At 51.2% G+C, this 14541-nt stretch overlaps 2 protein-coding genes across 2 annotated transcripts in view; one reads left to right on the forward strand and one right to left on the reverse strand.

The window, feature by feature from the left end:
* Positions 1-2549: 2549 nt before the first annotated feature.
* LOC120589378 (UL16-binding protein 3-like) lies at positions 2550-7915 on the reverse strand. The gene is made up of 4 exons (XM_039846924.1): positions 7644-7915; positions 3937-4188; positions 3442-3711; positions 2550-2784 (listed from the first exon to the last, which is right to left on the reverse strand). Exons 1-4 carry the CDS (start codon positions 7708-7710, stop codon positions 2669-2671), a joined length of 705 nt encoding a protein of 234 aa, XP_039702858.1. The 5' UTR covers positions 7711-7915; the 3' UTR covers positions 2550-2668.
* A 4772-nt stretch (positions 7916-12687) lies between these two features.
* The window catches only part of LRP11 (LDL receptor related protein 11), a 34686-nt gene continuing 32832 nt past the window's right edge, over positions 12688-14541 (forward strand). Inside the window, exon 1 of the mRNA XM_039846917.1 lies at positions 12688-13287. Coding sequence (XP_039702851.1) covers positions 12708-13287 — 580 coding nt within the window. The 5' untranslated portion in view covers positions 12688-12707. The remainder of the gene's footprint in view (positions 13288-14541) is intronic.

Consider the following 14541-nt stretch of genomic DNA (forward strand, 5'->3'; position numbering starts at 1 on the left):
ATATATATGTAAAGTTTAAACATTTTTCATCTGGAATTTTGGTGGTTTAATTTTGATAGTTTAGTATTTTGCCTGAAGTAGGAAGAAATAGAAATCTATTAACTCCCGTGAAAAGCACATTCTACTTTAGTAGGATATCCTATTGTTCACTTTTTGCTGTGACACAAAACGCTGGAATAAACAACCAAATGCCTACATGCTTTCTGGCCCATTTTTGTCAGCCTGGGACGAACCCTGGGACTTCGTGGAGTAGGAGGAACCCTCGCCCCCTGTCGAGACGCGGTGGATCAGATGTGAGAGCAGTGACTCCATCCGTGCTCCTGCTAACGATGAAGAGAACTGGTGCTCCACTTCCTGTCCCCGCTTCTTACAGAGACACTGACATTTTCTCAAGGTCACAGGTGTGTACGCGGGTCCCCTTGCTATGTTGCCTGATCTGGATGATTTGGGACACGTTCAATCTTTTCACAGGCTTAGTCGCCATCTGTGGACAGCTCAAAGCATTTGCCCAAATTCAGGAGAAGTAGCCTTATCCTTACTTGTTTGTAGGAGTTCATTATATATTTTGATACGGATGTTTGGCCCATTGGGGAATAAAACAACTTTTAGAAGTCGTGATGTGTCTGCTGTGAAGACCAAATTCTAAATGAAGCAGATGGGTCCTGCAGGGCTCACAGTAAAGCTGCTGCTCGGGGTGTGGGAACAGGGCAGGGTCAGAAAGATTCTCAATGCCTAAGAGTCAGAATATCGGTTTGCATCCAAGTATCAGGATAATGTTTGAGACCAACACATGATGCCTGTAAACTTAAGAGTGGTCCACAAATTCTCCTTCTCCACAAGAAACATTGTAGAATCACTGGTACTATTTACCCTACCACATGGAGAAATAGTGAAAAGCCATAAATTCTCTACTGGATAATAAAACAAAACTCCAAAGTCATTAAGGTTTTTAGACTATACAGGTGTTTATTTAAACATTATAGGGTGATAAGTTACTAAAGAAACATTAAAAAATATTTCGTTCTGTATAAATGTAATGAGTTTGTTTTTGAGGACACAAGAAGAATTCCTGAGGTTTCGTATTTTTTGGCAATGTAATTTATAAGAGCAAATCATGATGCAGAAATGTATCTGATTTTCCAGAATCAAGGGAGAAGATGGAAAATGTTTTCTTCCCAAGTTTCCTTATTCAAGCAATTAAAGTTTCACTGTAGGAATTTCATTCTTCAGCACCAAGAGAAAGTGGCTTAATATGTTTAAAAAAAAAAATGCACCACATAAGACAATCAGCAAATGCAACAAAGGACATGAGATGTTACATCTACTGTATCATCCTGATTTGATGATGGCCTATAAATGAACTTCGGGTCATCGAAGACAGCCAATCACAAATCAGAGTCACTGAGAGAGACGCAGGAGACTGGGCTTCCTGTCTGCGTCGCCGGCCTGCAGGAAAGAACAAGCGTTGGTCCCAGTGGCTGAGGAAATCCTGGGTCAGTTCCCCTGGGGCTACTGCACACAGTCACTCCCCACCTTGGGCTCTGCCCTCACGAAGGTCACGTATTTCGCTGCACCTGCCACCTCTGCCCTGGGACCAGCGGCCTCTACCCACCTCCTCCCCACTTAGGCACCTAAAGAGTCAGCCCCAGGCCCTGCTACAGACCTTTTCGGCTCAGGACTAAAGCTAGTAGTGAATCAATCTGCTCCCTTCACTCAGGCCTTGATTCTTCCAGTGATGGATGGGAGAGCCTAAAGGACAAGGTGGGAGATCTGATAGGTAAGGGGCCAGCATCCTGAAACCTCTAGCCTGGGGTGATTCTTCTCACCCGGCTTCTTAGCTGGCAGCACACGTAGCTGTCAATATGCCGGTCCCACCCTGCCCCATCCATTCCTGGTCCAGCTCAGCTGTGAGCATCAAGGCAGCTCAGCTCAACCTGTCTCCCTACTCATCTCTGCTCAAGGCAGAGCCTCTCAGTGGATCTCTCTCTCCAGTCTGCTGGAAGCAGGCTGTCACGTGATTTGTACCTGGGCTCAGCCAGGAATACCAAGTGTTCAATGAGAACTGCCCTCCTTCTAACTCTCGTGTCCAGTCCCTACTGTTTATCTTCTATCTTGCATCCCGTCCATGACTCTGCTTTCTGTGGGAACACGGCCCTAACTCCAGGCTTTTGAGTTGGGTCTGCAAGGCCTTCCACCCCCCATCCTGGGATTAGACCCAGGCCTCTCTCCTCTTAGTCCCCTGGACGAGTCGCCTTCCCCTGGACACATCACACGGAGCCACCATGCAGCTCTCACCCGAATGTGAATACCACCATGCCGTGTGTGCCTGCTGTCCCCACACCACACACACTGGACCCAAACAGACTCTCCAGACACGGAATCTGAGTCAGGACTGAAATGGCTAAAGGCCGTAAGCCTTGCTGTGGGCCCCTCCCCCTTCCTATTGGCATTGACAGTGAGGAGATATCAGAACTCAGGGCTGAGCTTGTCCACGTTATGCTGTCACAGGATGTGACGTATCTCTGGCGTGGTCTCATTTCCACGATGAGAAGGTTCAGCAGGGGTTTAGGTGTTGGGCAGAAAATTCATCTTTCCCTGTTCTCACTCCAGGCCATTACCTCTCCACTTCCCCCTAAATTCTGTCTCAGTACCTGTTACTGCAAAGGACTCAGCCTGTGATTCCAATCATAATCCGGCAGGTGAGGACCACAAGGAGAGTCCAAATGGTGGATGTGACGGCCGTGGCCTTGGACTGGGCTGTGGCTGGGGCCGTGGTTGGTGGGTCTGCGATGGAAACACAAGAGTGACCGCCATTATCCATCCCCCCAACCTAAGGAGATGCCTCCCCGCTCCCGCTGCCCAGCTAAGCCTACGATGCAGATAGTGCCTCGTCTGCAAATGGCAGCTGCTGGGACAGGTCCTGAGGTAGACAGAAAGAGAAGGGATATGTCCTGTCCTCCAGGGGCTCCCACAGCTAATGGGGGAAGCAAGGGTCCCAATGGAACCAATCGCTGCTGCCATGACGGAAGAGGAGGTGACACGTGACGAGGCAGGTAGAGAAGTCCTCTCAGGAGCTGACGTTGGGAGGGGTTCGAGGAACCTCCAGAAGTAGACCAAGTGAGACCAAGAAAAAGAAAAGTGATGCTAAGAAGAAGGAACGTCACAAAAAAACACTTCTGGAAGCAGAATGCGGCCCTCCTGTTTGGGACCGTGAAATCCACGGGGAGTGGTGCAGAGGCCTGGACAGTGACACAGAGGTGGAGGACGTGAGGAGGGAGAGGAAGGGTGACAGAACACGGCTGTGGCCAGTACAGTCTCAGGAACTCACCGCGGATGGAAAACTTCTTCAAACCACACACGCACATGCGCACACGCACTCACACACGTGTAAATTAACGTCGCCTCAAAGAACCCCCACTTTGTCGCCATCCTCTCAGCTACCTCTTGTCTCTGCCGAGTTCTTCTGAACCAAGACGTTAAGCCACTTGCTGCAGTCTCCCTCGGAGATCGTTTTGAAGGCCTTGGTCACCTCCTGGTTGGTCTTCCACTTGTTCTTCATCCGTTCACCTCCAGAATGAACCACTGTGTACTCCGTGTTCTCAGCGTCAAAGATAAGCAACTTCTGTCCATTGAATCCAAACTCCCAGGATCCGCTGGGGCGTCCACGGGCTTCCCGCTGACACATCATCCTGACCTGCAGGGTGAGAGGAACTACCCCACACCCCGTTGGAAAGAGGTCTCTCTGTGATCTTGACAAACCCTCTGCCCCGCCTGGTGTCCCCCTCCTCTGCACTCTGCTAATCTGGCCTTGTTCTCCTGACTCTTCTGCTGGGCTAATTGGGAAGAACCAACATCACTTTCCTCTTCCACATGGATACAATAAATGCACCTGCGCCCACCATCCGCTCCCTCCTGCCCTTAGACTTTCTAACTTACCGCTGTCTGTGTTTTGCTCCGGTTTAATGTCAGGCAGTTCCTGTTTGAGCAAGTCCCCCACGTCCTTCAGCATACCAATCTGTTCTTCCCAGAAATTTGTGGCATTGACCTCCTCTCGCAGGTGATTCACAGATATAACGCTGTTGTCACAGTCATAGGAAAGAAAATCATTTCCATCCAGCTGACCCTGAACCTTACACCGTGGTTGTCTGTTAGAGCTGATACTGAAATCATAGTGAAGAGAGTGAGCATCTGTGAAGGAAAAACACAGGTGAGGGTTAGGATTAGGTGACAAGGATCCAAGGTACCCTCTGTCTCATCGGTGACAGCAAGAGAATCCTCCCGATGGCTGAGCTGGCAGAGCAAGAGCTGACCCTGCCCGGCCCCTCCTTTCATCGGTGGAAGGCTAGTAGTGCTCCTCCCTTGCTTGAGGAGAACAAAGAGTCCTCTGCCTGTGAAGAAACCAGACATTCCCAGATATGTCCCCTCTGTCCACCAGGCCAATACACATCATCAGTCAGCTGATAACTAATGAAAGGTTGCCTCAGGTAGCTCTTAAGGACAGGCCTAGATACAAGAGATGTCAGAAATGAGCCATATGCATAAGGAGTTAAAGAGCATGTAGGGTGCTTCTGAGGAAGCTGGATAATGGTGGGGGCGGTGGGTGGATAAATCCCAAAGTTGGAGAAGGCACAACTGACAATTACAGTTCACAAGATTTAGCACAGACCTGGGAAATCGTGCTAACCTGCTACTCAGATGGATCTTGCAAGCTTGGAACAAAGCATTGGCCCCACTGCATAACATAAAGGAAAAGGCAGAATTTCTGAGGCAGGCAATAGAGGGAGGGATCAAATGGCTCAGAGAAGTGAATATCCTAGGGTAGATGTAATATGAAAAGGCAGAAAAGTCTCTAGTCAACCATGGTCCATGGGAAAGCGTGAAGATAAACTCTCGTTTCTCAAGCCTGTGAGGAAAGCATGAGAGAGAAGAGCACCAGAATTCTCAGAAAGCTCACTCGTGACTTTTGCTGAAGGTCAGGAGTGGGTGTCAGTGATCCCCAAATGGGCTTCCAGTAACAATATGGCTGGAAAATGTTGATATAATAGAGGCCGGGTGGAAGTTCTCTCTGTCAGGAGCAAAGTAGGTTTGGTGATCAAAACGAGTAGGAAGGTCAGACATCCAGCAGGGGCCTCCCCCACAAAGAGCCATGACTCCGGCTCACAGCCCACAGTGATCCTACAGGCAAAAGGGACGGGCAGCCGACCTGGATACTTACTGCGGGACTTACATCTTGGAAACAACAAAGACGAAACACAAGGATGGTTGATCTACAGGCTGAGAGCAGCCTCCCAACGAAAGACTGGATCTTTTGTCCAGTTTCCAGAACTGAGCCGCTTCCCAAACCCGGAACCCAGGACCAAAAGGAGAGGCCAGGTTTCAATGAGAAAGGACCTTACAATGTCACACAACAAGGGCAACGTCCTTCCGGCCTTCCCCAAAGATCCATGTGGCCATTGACATAGGTAAACGTACTCTGGGAAGCAGAAACTACCATCCATTTATATTGAACCGAATGTGTGAGTTGACATCGTCCCCAAGGTTCAGAAGTGACCTCATGAGACCCTGTTCTTAACATGGTGCCTGGGGCTTGGGCCAGGTAATAAACAGGTCCTGTCCCAGGTCCTGCTCACGAAGGTGGTATGGGTCCATAGATCCACACAGCGGTCAAGCCACATTCCCCGTATTTTTAACAACAGTAGAAAATCTTTGTAGTTATTGAATTCCTTGCGGGCCAAGGACTACCATACTAAGGAAAATCAGGTACAATCTTATCCAACTGCCTTCCGCTTTCTCTAAATAGAATGTTAAAACAGTGCTTAATCCTGGAGAAAATGAGAGCAATGAGTACCAACCTTAAGACGAATAAGGACGCAGGACGTGATCCTTGTCCTATAGTCATTGAATAACAGTCCGGTCTGAAGACTTTCTGTAAATGGCTAGCTCCTAAATATTTTCAGCTACGCAGATCATAAGTCTCTTTGCAACTACTCGACTCTGCTGTTGTAGCCGGAAAGAAGTTACAGGTGATACATGAGAGAATGAATGTGGCTGGACCTGCCACTAGGGCCCTATGACCCTGCAGAATCTATGAATCTAGAGGTACCTGTGATATGACAAAGTGCTATGGGGACTTCGTGGCAACCCAATTGGAGAATCACATCACCAACCACTCGAGTCAGAATCGAGACCATGACACTTGCAACAGAAACATCCACACCATTTAAAGAAGTTCCCGGTAAAGCACTGGGGCCTGTAGATTGAGGCCTCTGGTTATGGGCTATCCCAGTGCCCATCATCAGTGTCATTAGGTCAGGCAGGCCCAGCGGTACCCAAAAGAGAAGTTACTTTCTGTCACTGAAATGAGCAGTGTCACAAGGAACAAATAAGAAGCAGGTTTATGAAGAACATAAATTAAAATGTTGCATTGCCACAAAAATCGACTCATAATTACGGCTTCATGAGATGTCTCTCAGAGCCCCCTTGGACTAAGAAAACCAGCCTACAGAGAGAGGGGGGCAGTGGCGCACACCTGTGGAACCCAGATCCTTTCGCATTCATTTCACCCAGAAGCTGCAGGAAGAATACCGCACAGTTCTGGTTCCTGAACACACATAACAGGCTCCCTGGGCGATGATTCACCAGGGGAGGGGCACTCGTATCTGGGACACCCTATATGCACTAATGTGCGGCCAGGAAACCAGGACAGTGACCAGATCTGGTTCCCCATTCATTTGCACGTTGTCCTTGGCTGCTTTCACACTAGAAGCTGAAGGTGCGTGGTGCATCAGAGACAGGTACTAAGTGGCCTGTGAAGATCATAACACCCACTACATGCCCTTTGCTGCTGTGTCCTGAATGACCTCCTCCTCAGTAGGTGGAAAATGTTTGGACCGAAGAGTAGAGAAGAGTGACCTCCCTTCCCTGGGTTCTAGGGTCCTATTTGGAAACTGCTTCCTGTCCCTCTTACTGTGGACCGAAACTGCTGGGTGTCCTCAGCCAAGGGTCATAAAGTGCCACTAGGGGGAGGAAGTGACTAGGTTCTTGGATCCCCATAAAGCTATGCATTAAGGTGGCAGGAGCTGTGGTGGGATAAGTGACACCAGAGCTTCACTGGGAAGGAAATGGGTAGTTTGCGGGCAGAACTCGCTGAGAATTCAAGGGCGCAGGGTCAGTGGGGGGGAAAGTCCCGTGATGAAAGTAGGGACATAGGGTTGTTCTTGGGTCGCGATCCTGCAAAAGCCCCCTTGTCCTGACGCCCGGGGTCCCTGGGCTGCGGCTGCCGCCTCCCCAGAAGCGCCCGTGCACGGAAAGGGTGGGGGTGCTTCGGGAGAATGTGCTGCCGCTCCTCCTGCCCTCCCCTTTGCTCCTCCCCGCTTCCCAATTTGCCCAAATATACTTTTTCTCCATCTCAGTCGGTCTCTCGCCTGACTTCTTGCCTGGAGGGCGACAACCAGTCCCGGAGGTCGCCGAAGTGGAAAGGAGCCCGCAGAGATTGAGGAGGGGGCGGCCGCGCCACCCGATGGAAAGATTCGCCAACCCGGTGGGAAATCAATCCCTGTCCCTCGACTTGACGCCCCCGCCCCTGTCTGCGTCCCCATCCCCTCCTCCCCCGCCCCTCCACTGCCTGTTACATCCCAACTCACCGGGGCGCGCCCAGGAACAGACCCACAGCAGGAGCAGGAGCAGGAGAAGATTCAACTTTGGCGCCATGGCCACGAGCGGCCGGCAGGGCGACGACCGCGGCAGGGAGTTTTATCGGAGCGGAGAGCTGGGAAAGCGTCCGGGGTGTTTCCACCTTCCTCCCTCTTCTGGCAAAAGCGACTTGGGTGAAAAAGGATTCTTTGCCTAGCGGTCCCCGGCAAGAGGGAAAGGTGCGTGGCTGAGGCTGAAGTCCCAGCGCCTGAAAGTGCAGACTGCCGCTGGCCAAGCGCATGTGTTTTGGTCGGAATTCCAGTGCTTTAAACCTACAGCAGTGTCATTTATGCGCTTGAGATCAACGGAGCGTGATGCCCCGCCCCTCGGGCTGCTCACCCCACCTCACCCCACCCACCCACCCCACCCCATCCGCTCTGCCCGCTTGCTTCGTACTTCTCCGCGCTCCTCCGCTCGCGCGCTCCTCCGCCCCCTCATTGGCCTGCGGTTTTCCCTGACCCAGGTCCTAGAACCAGGCTCAATTCCCCGCCCACACCCTTTCAATCATTTCAGCGGGTGAGGGGCATGAGCAGCGGCTTGATGTCCTGAAGTTTCTTAGCTAGTGAGCGGAGGCCTTTCCAGGGGTTGAAGAGGGGGCGTGATGTGTGGGGCAGGCGGGAACGGGCAAGCATTTGGGTGGTAGGGAAGGAGAACTCAAGCTGCACTGAGAGAGAAGAGGATCCTTTGCCAAGTGGCCAGAAAGAATTCAAACCCAAAGCAAAGTTGGAGTCAAAAGGAAAGTTTATTGGAGAAGGGGTAGCAACTCAGAGGCAGAGAGAGAGTAGTAAGTCTCAGAGGGAAGAGGCAATAGAGATGACAAGAGAGACAGAGAAAGGCACTGAAAAGAAGCCCAAACTGGTTGGGGGAATTCAGTTTATATATCATCTTTTGTTCCTCTGAGTTACAGTTTAAAGACTTTGTTTACCCATTTTCCTTTGGTATAGACACACAATGAGGAAGGATAAGAGTATGTAGCCTGAATGGCTTGCTGGCAACTTCCAGCCTCTGATCCATAGGTTCTCCATGGTTTTAGCCATAGGAAATGAATGATGTTATTTTGGGTAAGGAGCTGCTTAAAGACTTTTTTCTGTTTTCCCTTCACTGTGTAGGGAAGTGGGTTGTTAGCAATCCCAGCAGAAATCTTTTCTTATTTTGCAGGTTTTCTGGTGTGGCTTCAGGGCTGATCAGCATATTGCGGTCTCTAAATGTAGCTTGACTTAATATTTTAGATTCCTTGCCTCCTCCCTACGTTGCCGTACCCCGCCCCCACCACCAGGGCTGCACTTTTCAAAAACTAGGTCTGTGGCGGGGTTAAGCAACAGTACCTGGTACTGAGTAATCTGGGCATTGGAAATCCATCTTTCAGGAGGGCTGCGCAGCATGTTTTCAACTGCATGTGGAGCCACAATCTCAATATTTTGGCCCAAGGTCAATTTTAAAGCTTCTTTGGTCAATATAGCAGTAGCAGCTAGTGCTCTCAGGCAATTAGGCCATCCTCCAGCCACCAGATCTAGTCTTTTTGAGAGAGATGCCACTGGTCGCTTAAATAGCGGCTTTTAATTTCTGGAGCAAATCTCTTCCGAGCAAAGGAAGGGGACATTCAGGCATAACTAAAAACGAATGCGTGATGGTTCCCTTTCCCAAGTCAGTAATTCTTGCCTGTGTCCATGGATATACCTTCTCTTTCCCAGTGGCTCCTTGAATTACAGTCTTTTCTTTGGATAATAGACCACCAGTTTCTGTTAAAACTGAATAAGTTGCATCAGTATCAACTAAAAAGTTCACAGGTTTGCCCCCACTTGCAAAGTTACCCTGGGCTCTTGGGGGCTCATTAGATAAGAGCCCTGACACCCCTATTCATCTTCTGAAAGAATGAGGGGACTTTTTTCTTATTTCTCCTTAGAATTCTTCCCTTTTTCAGGGCATTCATTTTTCCAGTGGCCTTTCTTCTTGCAAATAGCACATTGGTCTCTTCCTAGCCTGGGTTTTCTATTTTGGCCTTCTTTGTTGCTAGTTCTCCCTCTATTGTTAGGGGGTTTTTTTTTCCAAGGAGGTCGGTTTCCTTGTTGTCCCACAAACATGACCTTCTGCACATTGTCCCTATCGTTAAATACCTTCTGTGCTATCTCTAATAGCTTGGATAAATTCTCACCCTCAAATCCTTCTAATTTTTGTAATTTCTTTCTAATATCTAGGGCCGACTGACTAACAAAAGCCAAATTAATTGTCCATCTATTGACTGGATCTTCAGGATCTATAGGAGTATATAAGCGATAAGACTCCAGTAACCTTTCTAAGAAGGCAGATGGTGATTCATCTTTCCCCTGTAACACCTCGCTTACCTTAGACAAATTTATTGGGCGACGGGCAGCCGCTCTTAAGCCCTGCAATAGCAACTGGCGATACCGTTGGAGAGCCTCCTTGAGTGGTGTTGGGGTCCCAGTCGGGACGAGTACTGGGGAACACAAGTTGCATCCGAACAGGATCCGTGGTGGGCTGACCTGTGGGTTCTAATACATGCTTTCTCCCTTCTTCTAAAATTCTGCCTTTTTCCTCTGTAGTGAACAAAACCTGTAACAACTGTTGACAATCATCCCAGGTAGGCTGATGAGTAAAGAAAGTGGTCTCAAGTAGAGAAGTTAACCCTTGTGGTTTTTCAGAAAATGGGGGGTCTGCAATTTCCAATTATACAAATCACTAGGAGTAAAAGGAACATACAACATCATAGAGGTGGTGTCTCCAGGTGGCATGACCTCTCTCAAGGGTGCCAACACGGGCACCGGTGATGTCGTGGAATCAGGGGGAGGCTGGTATTGCAACCCAGTATGGGTATGTGGGGGACTACTTAATTCTCCATGTGCTCCGAACCCTGAAACGTTGGGGCGCGGGTACGGAGGGGGTATGGCCAGTTCAGGTGGATCTTCTGGCGGAGCCAGCAATACTGGCGGCTTCTGGGGCGGGCTGGTTGGAACTGCCACCATTATTGATGATACAGTATTTTGGCATGTTTTCAAATACTTAGGGGCATCTGACACGATATCAATCCATACATCAAGGTAAGGGGCTTGATCCGGGTGGCCTGGATTCCCAAAAACTATACCTCTGACCCTGAAAGCCGTTTGCAAGTCAAACGAACTGGGGCACCAGACTCCAAGGGTAGGCCAGTCCAATTAACAATATCTCTGTAAATCAAAAGGAGTTACTGAAGCCCCATAACCCTGTGCCCTTTTCCTAAAATCTTTAAAGTGATTAAGTAAACACTGGAGTGGTGTCAGTTTCCCAGATGTTTGCCCCATTATTACACAAAACAGAACAGAAGCAAACATAGACAATCAATCAGACAAACAGACAAACGAATAAGCACACTCAACACCAAACCTAGGTGGGGGTCTGTCGTCACAGCCCCCACTGGACCAGTGATCCTGTGTCGGGTCCGACTCACTAGGTCCCCTGGGGCCCTTTCGATACAGCCCTAGAGCATACAGGTGGTTTTCCCTTTTGCCGCTGCCGAGAGGAGGGGGTGATCCCGGCCCGGGCTGGGTGAAATCCCCAGAGGCCTCCCCAAGCACACGGGGATCCCCCGCCTCCCCAAGCACACGGGGATCCCCCTCCTCGTCGTCGTTGCGGCAGCAAGAACCGAACCACCCACACAACCAACAGATCTCCTTACCCGAAGGTGTGGATCTCGCCTCCAAACTGTTGTGGCCTGTATAGAATAGACCAAACCAAGTATGCTCTCGAAGGCTGTTTATTAGCCGGCGGCTGTCCTGTACAAAGGAGCAGCCCCAAAATGCCAAGATACAAGGTTTTTAAGCCCTAAATCCCGTTCTTCATTCTATCTTAAACACAAAGGTCTATTTTTCTTTTATTCACTACCTGTCAACCCACTGGTCAGGTGTGCAAGCGGGGAGTACAGAAGCAGAAAGCTCGTTGTTAGAATGTTATGTTCCTATGGGTGATGGCCTATGTTCCCATGGGCAATAGCCAGTATTCCCATGGGCGATGGTCAAACAGTAATTCTCAGCTTATATACAATTGATTATTTTTCATGCCACGCAAGCAAGCAGGGTTACACAGGCTAAAATTGGCAGTTAGCGTATGGGCTCATTGTTATAAGTTTCATGATTAACAGAATGCGGTTAGGGGTTCCAGAATCTAGGCCTAAGGTTTAGACTTCCTTTGTCCAGTTTCAGGTTTCAATTATCCTTTAACCCTTTCACATTTCAGCAGGCTGTCACATACTGCCTGCCCTCAACTACCCAAGTACAACATCCCGGGAACCTAAGGTGGAAACAATCAGGATGTTGGCGGTGAAGGAGTGAAGGTGGTGTCTGCTGGTTCCCTAGCTGAGCTAGCCAGCGTGTCTGGAGCAGTCCCTGAAGATGCAAGGATTTGTGAGAGCCTCGTTCTTCTCCCCGAGTTCGTACTCCTTTGGACGGACACCCTGAGCCTTTCTGGCTGGTTAGTAAAGAAAGGTTGGCTTTGATAGAAACTCTGTCCCGCCTCCAAGAGCCGCAGGCGAAGAACCACACTCGGCTTAGGATGACCGGAAACTCATACAATTTACAGGCTTAATTCCCTGCGGGGACAGAGGGTGGAAGTGAAAGGATGTAACAGGCCGCCGCAGGCGCGGAGGGAGGGCCCGGGCGGGGCTTGAGAAGCCTCCGCCGCGCTTCGGTCACTGTTCCCAGTCCCGGGGCCCAGCGGCTCGGGATCCGTCTTGTGGGCACCGAGCGCGCCGCGGGCACAGAGGCGCGGGCGCGCGGGGACGTCTCCGAAAAGGACGAGGAGCGGTGCTAGGCGCAGCCGGCGATGCCGCCCGCCGCTGCGGTGCCCGCCGGCGGCCGCGCGCCCGCGGCCTCGGGGTCACAGCCAGGCCCCGGGGAGGCCGCGTTCTGAGGCTCCGGGGCTTCCGCCCGCCGCGGCCGCGCGCGCGGGGCCCAGAGCCCGTGCTCTCCCGCCGTCTTCGCGCTCCGCGGCCCCGCCTCGGCCTGCTGCCTCGGCTGCCAGCCGCCATGGCCTCCGCCGCCCGGGAGCGCGCGGGGTGGGGGCGCAGGCTGCTGCTGCTCTGTCTGTGGCTACCGAGCGCCCGCGCCGCGGTGCAGCCATCCGCGCCGCTGTCGGGCGTGGAGCAGCTGCTGGACTTGCGCCGGCAGCTGCAGCAAGAGCGGCCGCAGGAGGAGCTGCCGCTGGAGCTGCGCGCTAGCGGCGGCCCTCAGCAGGGCTGTCCCGGCCCGGGCGGCGGCGACTACAGCGCCATGCCGGACGCCGTCATCCGCATCAAGGACTCCATCGCGGCCGGCGCCAGCTTCCTGAGGGCGCCGACGGCCGTGCGGGACTCGCGGGAGTGCGTGGCGGCCTGCTGCGCCGAGCCGCGCTGCTCCGTGGCTGTGGTGGAGCTGCCCCGGCGGCCCGCGACCACGGACACCGCGCTCGGCTGCTACCTCTTCAACTGCACCGCGCGCGGCCGCAGCGTCTGCAAGTTCGCGATGCGCCGCGGCTACAGTAGCTACAGCCTCAGCCGCGCCTGGGAGGGCGGGCAGCAAGGCCTGGAAGCCGGCTTACCGTCCACCGCCTGGGCCTCGCCACGGCTGGGTAAGCGTGCCACTGAAGGGGGCTGGGACACACCGCTGGGGTCCTGCTGTCCTTGCTGCTGTTGGGTGGCTTCATCTGCAAGACCTTGCCTGGGCAGGACGGCTGGGCCCTCCTCAGCCAAGTCAGAAATGAAACACCTTTGTTCCAAGTTATCTTAGTTGCGTCCCTTCAGAAGAGGGCTCCGATTTCTCTGTTTTAGGGATGGTTTCTGAAAAATCCCAGTTCATGGGGCGGAAACAGGCATGGTGCGCTGCTTCTACGGATTTTCTAGGCTTGGGGATAGAGGCCAATCTGAGGAAATCCACGGAAATTCTATTTAAAGGAGAAAAACTCAAAACCAAAATAAAAAGGTTCGTCTTAGTCCCATGTTTTTGTAAGGCAGGGTTTGTGTCAAGTAATTGCAAGAGCAAAACCTAATTAGACCCCAGATTACTCATAACACTCCGGTGTTCAGCTTGGCTTTCCCTTCCCGCTGCGGTTGATTTCATCAGACAAAAATGGGAAAGCATGTGTCAGGCATTTTTGAAGTGGGTCTAACCGATTTTCGTGAACTGCTTTTTCGCTTTCATAGAGTGAAAAGGAACTTCAGAATGAAAATCAAGACACATAAGAGGAGGCACACACAAAAAATGTAGCAATTGGACATTAGGGTTTCTGAAGGAAGAAAACCTTGATTGGGCCCACTTGTGGTCAGCTCAGCGTGTTTGAGCTCACTCTATTGCTTGACTTACAAGAACACAAGATTGATGTCAGAGCAAGAGTAGGCGGGTAGCCTCAGCCAGTGTGGGAATCTGGAGCCTCCATCACCTCCAATGAGAAGGGTCTGGAAATCTGTGTGCAAGGTGCCCTGTCTCCCTACCCAGCTCCATCCAAGAGGAGGCTCAGAACCCTTGTCAGGGGAGCAGACATCAAAGGTCACCCAGTGACTGCCTCAGCTTGGAGGCAGACACTAGGAAGGACCCCAAAGTTTTCTTCCTTAAGTGGGAGCAGGAGGCACTTTGACTTGGAGCCCCCACCCCAGCATCCCTGAGCCTGCTCCATGGCTGTGACGCATGCATTCTTCCTCTCTGTCCCAGCACAGACAGATCCAAAAGTCCCAACAGCAAAAAATAAAATAAAAATAAAATCTCTCTCCCTTGTTCTCAGTGCACATCTGGAAGAAACTGACATTGCCAAAGGGAACTTTCCTGAAAGTCAGGGGAAACCAAAAGGAAAATAAAGAGCATGCCCATGGTTTTTTTTTTTTTTTTTTTT

The sequence above is a fragment of the Pteropus medius genome, unplaced genomic scaffold (assembly GCF_902729225.1).
Source record: "Pteropus medius unplaced genomic scaffold, Ma_sr-lr_union100, whole genome shotgun sequence".
In the NCBI taxonomy this organism is placed as follows: Eukaryota; Metazoa; Chordata; class Mammalia; order Chiroptera; family Pteropodidae; genus Pteropus; species Pteropus medius.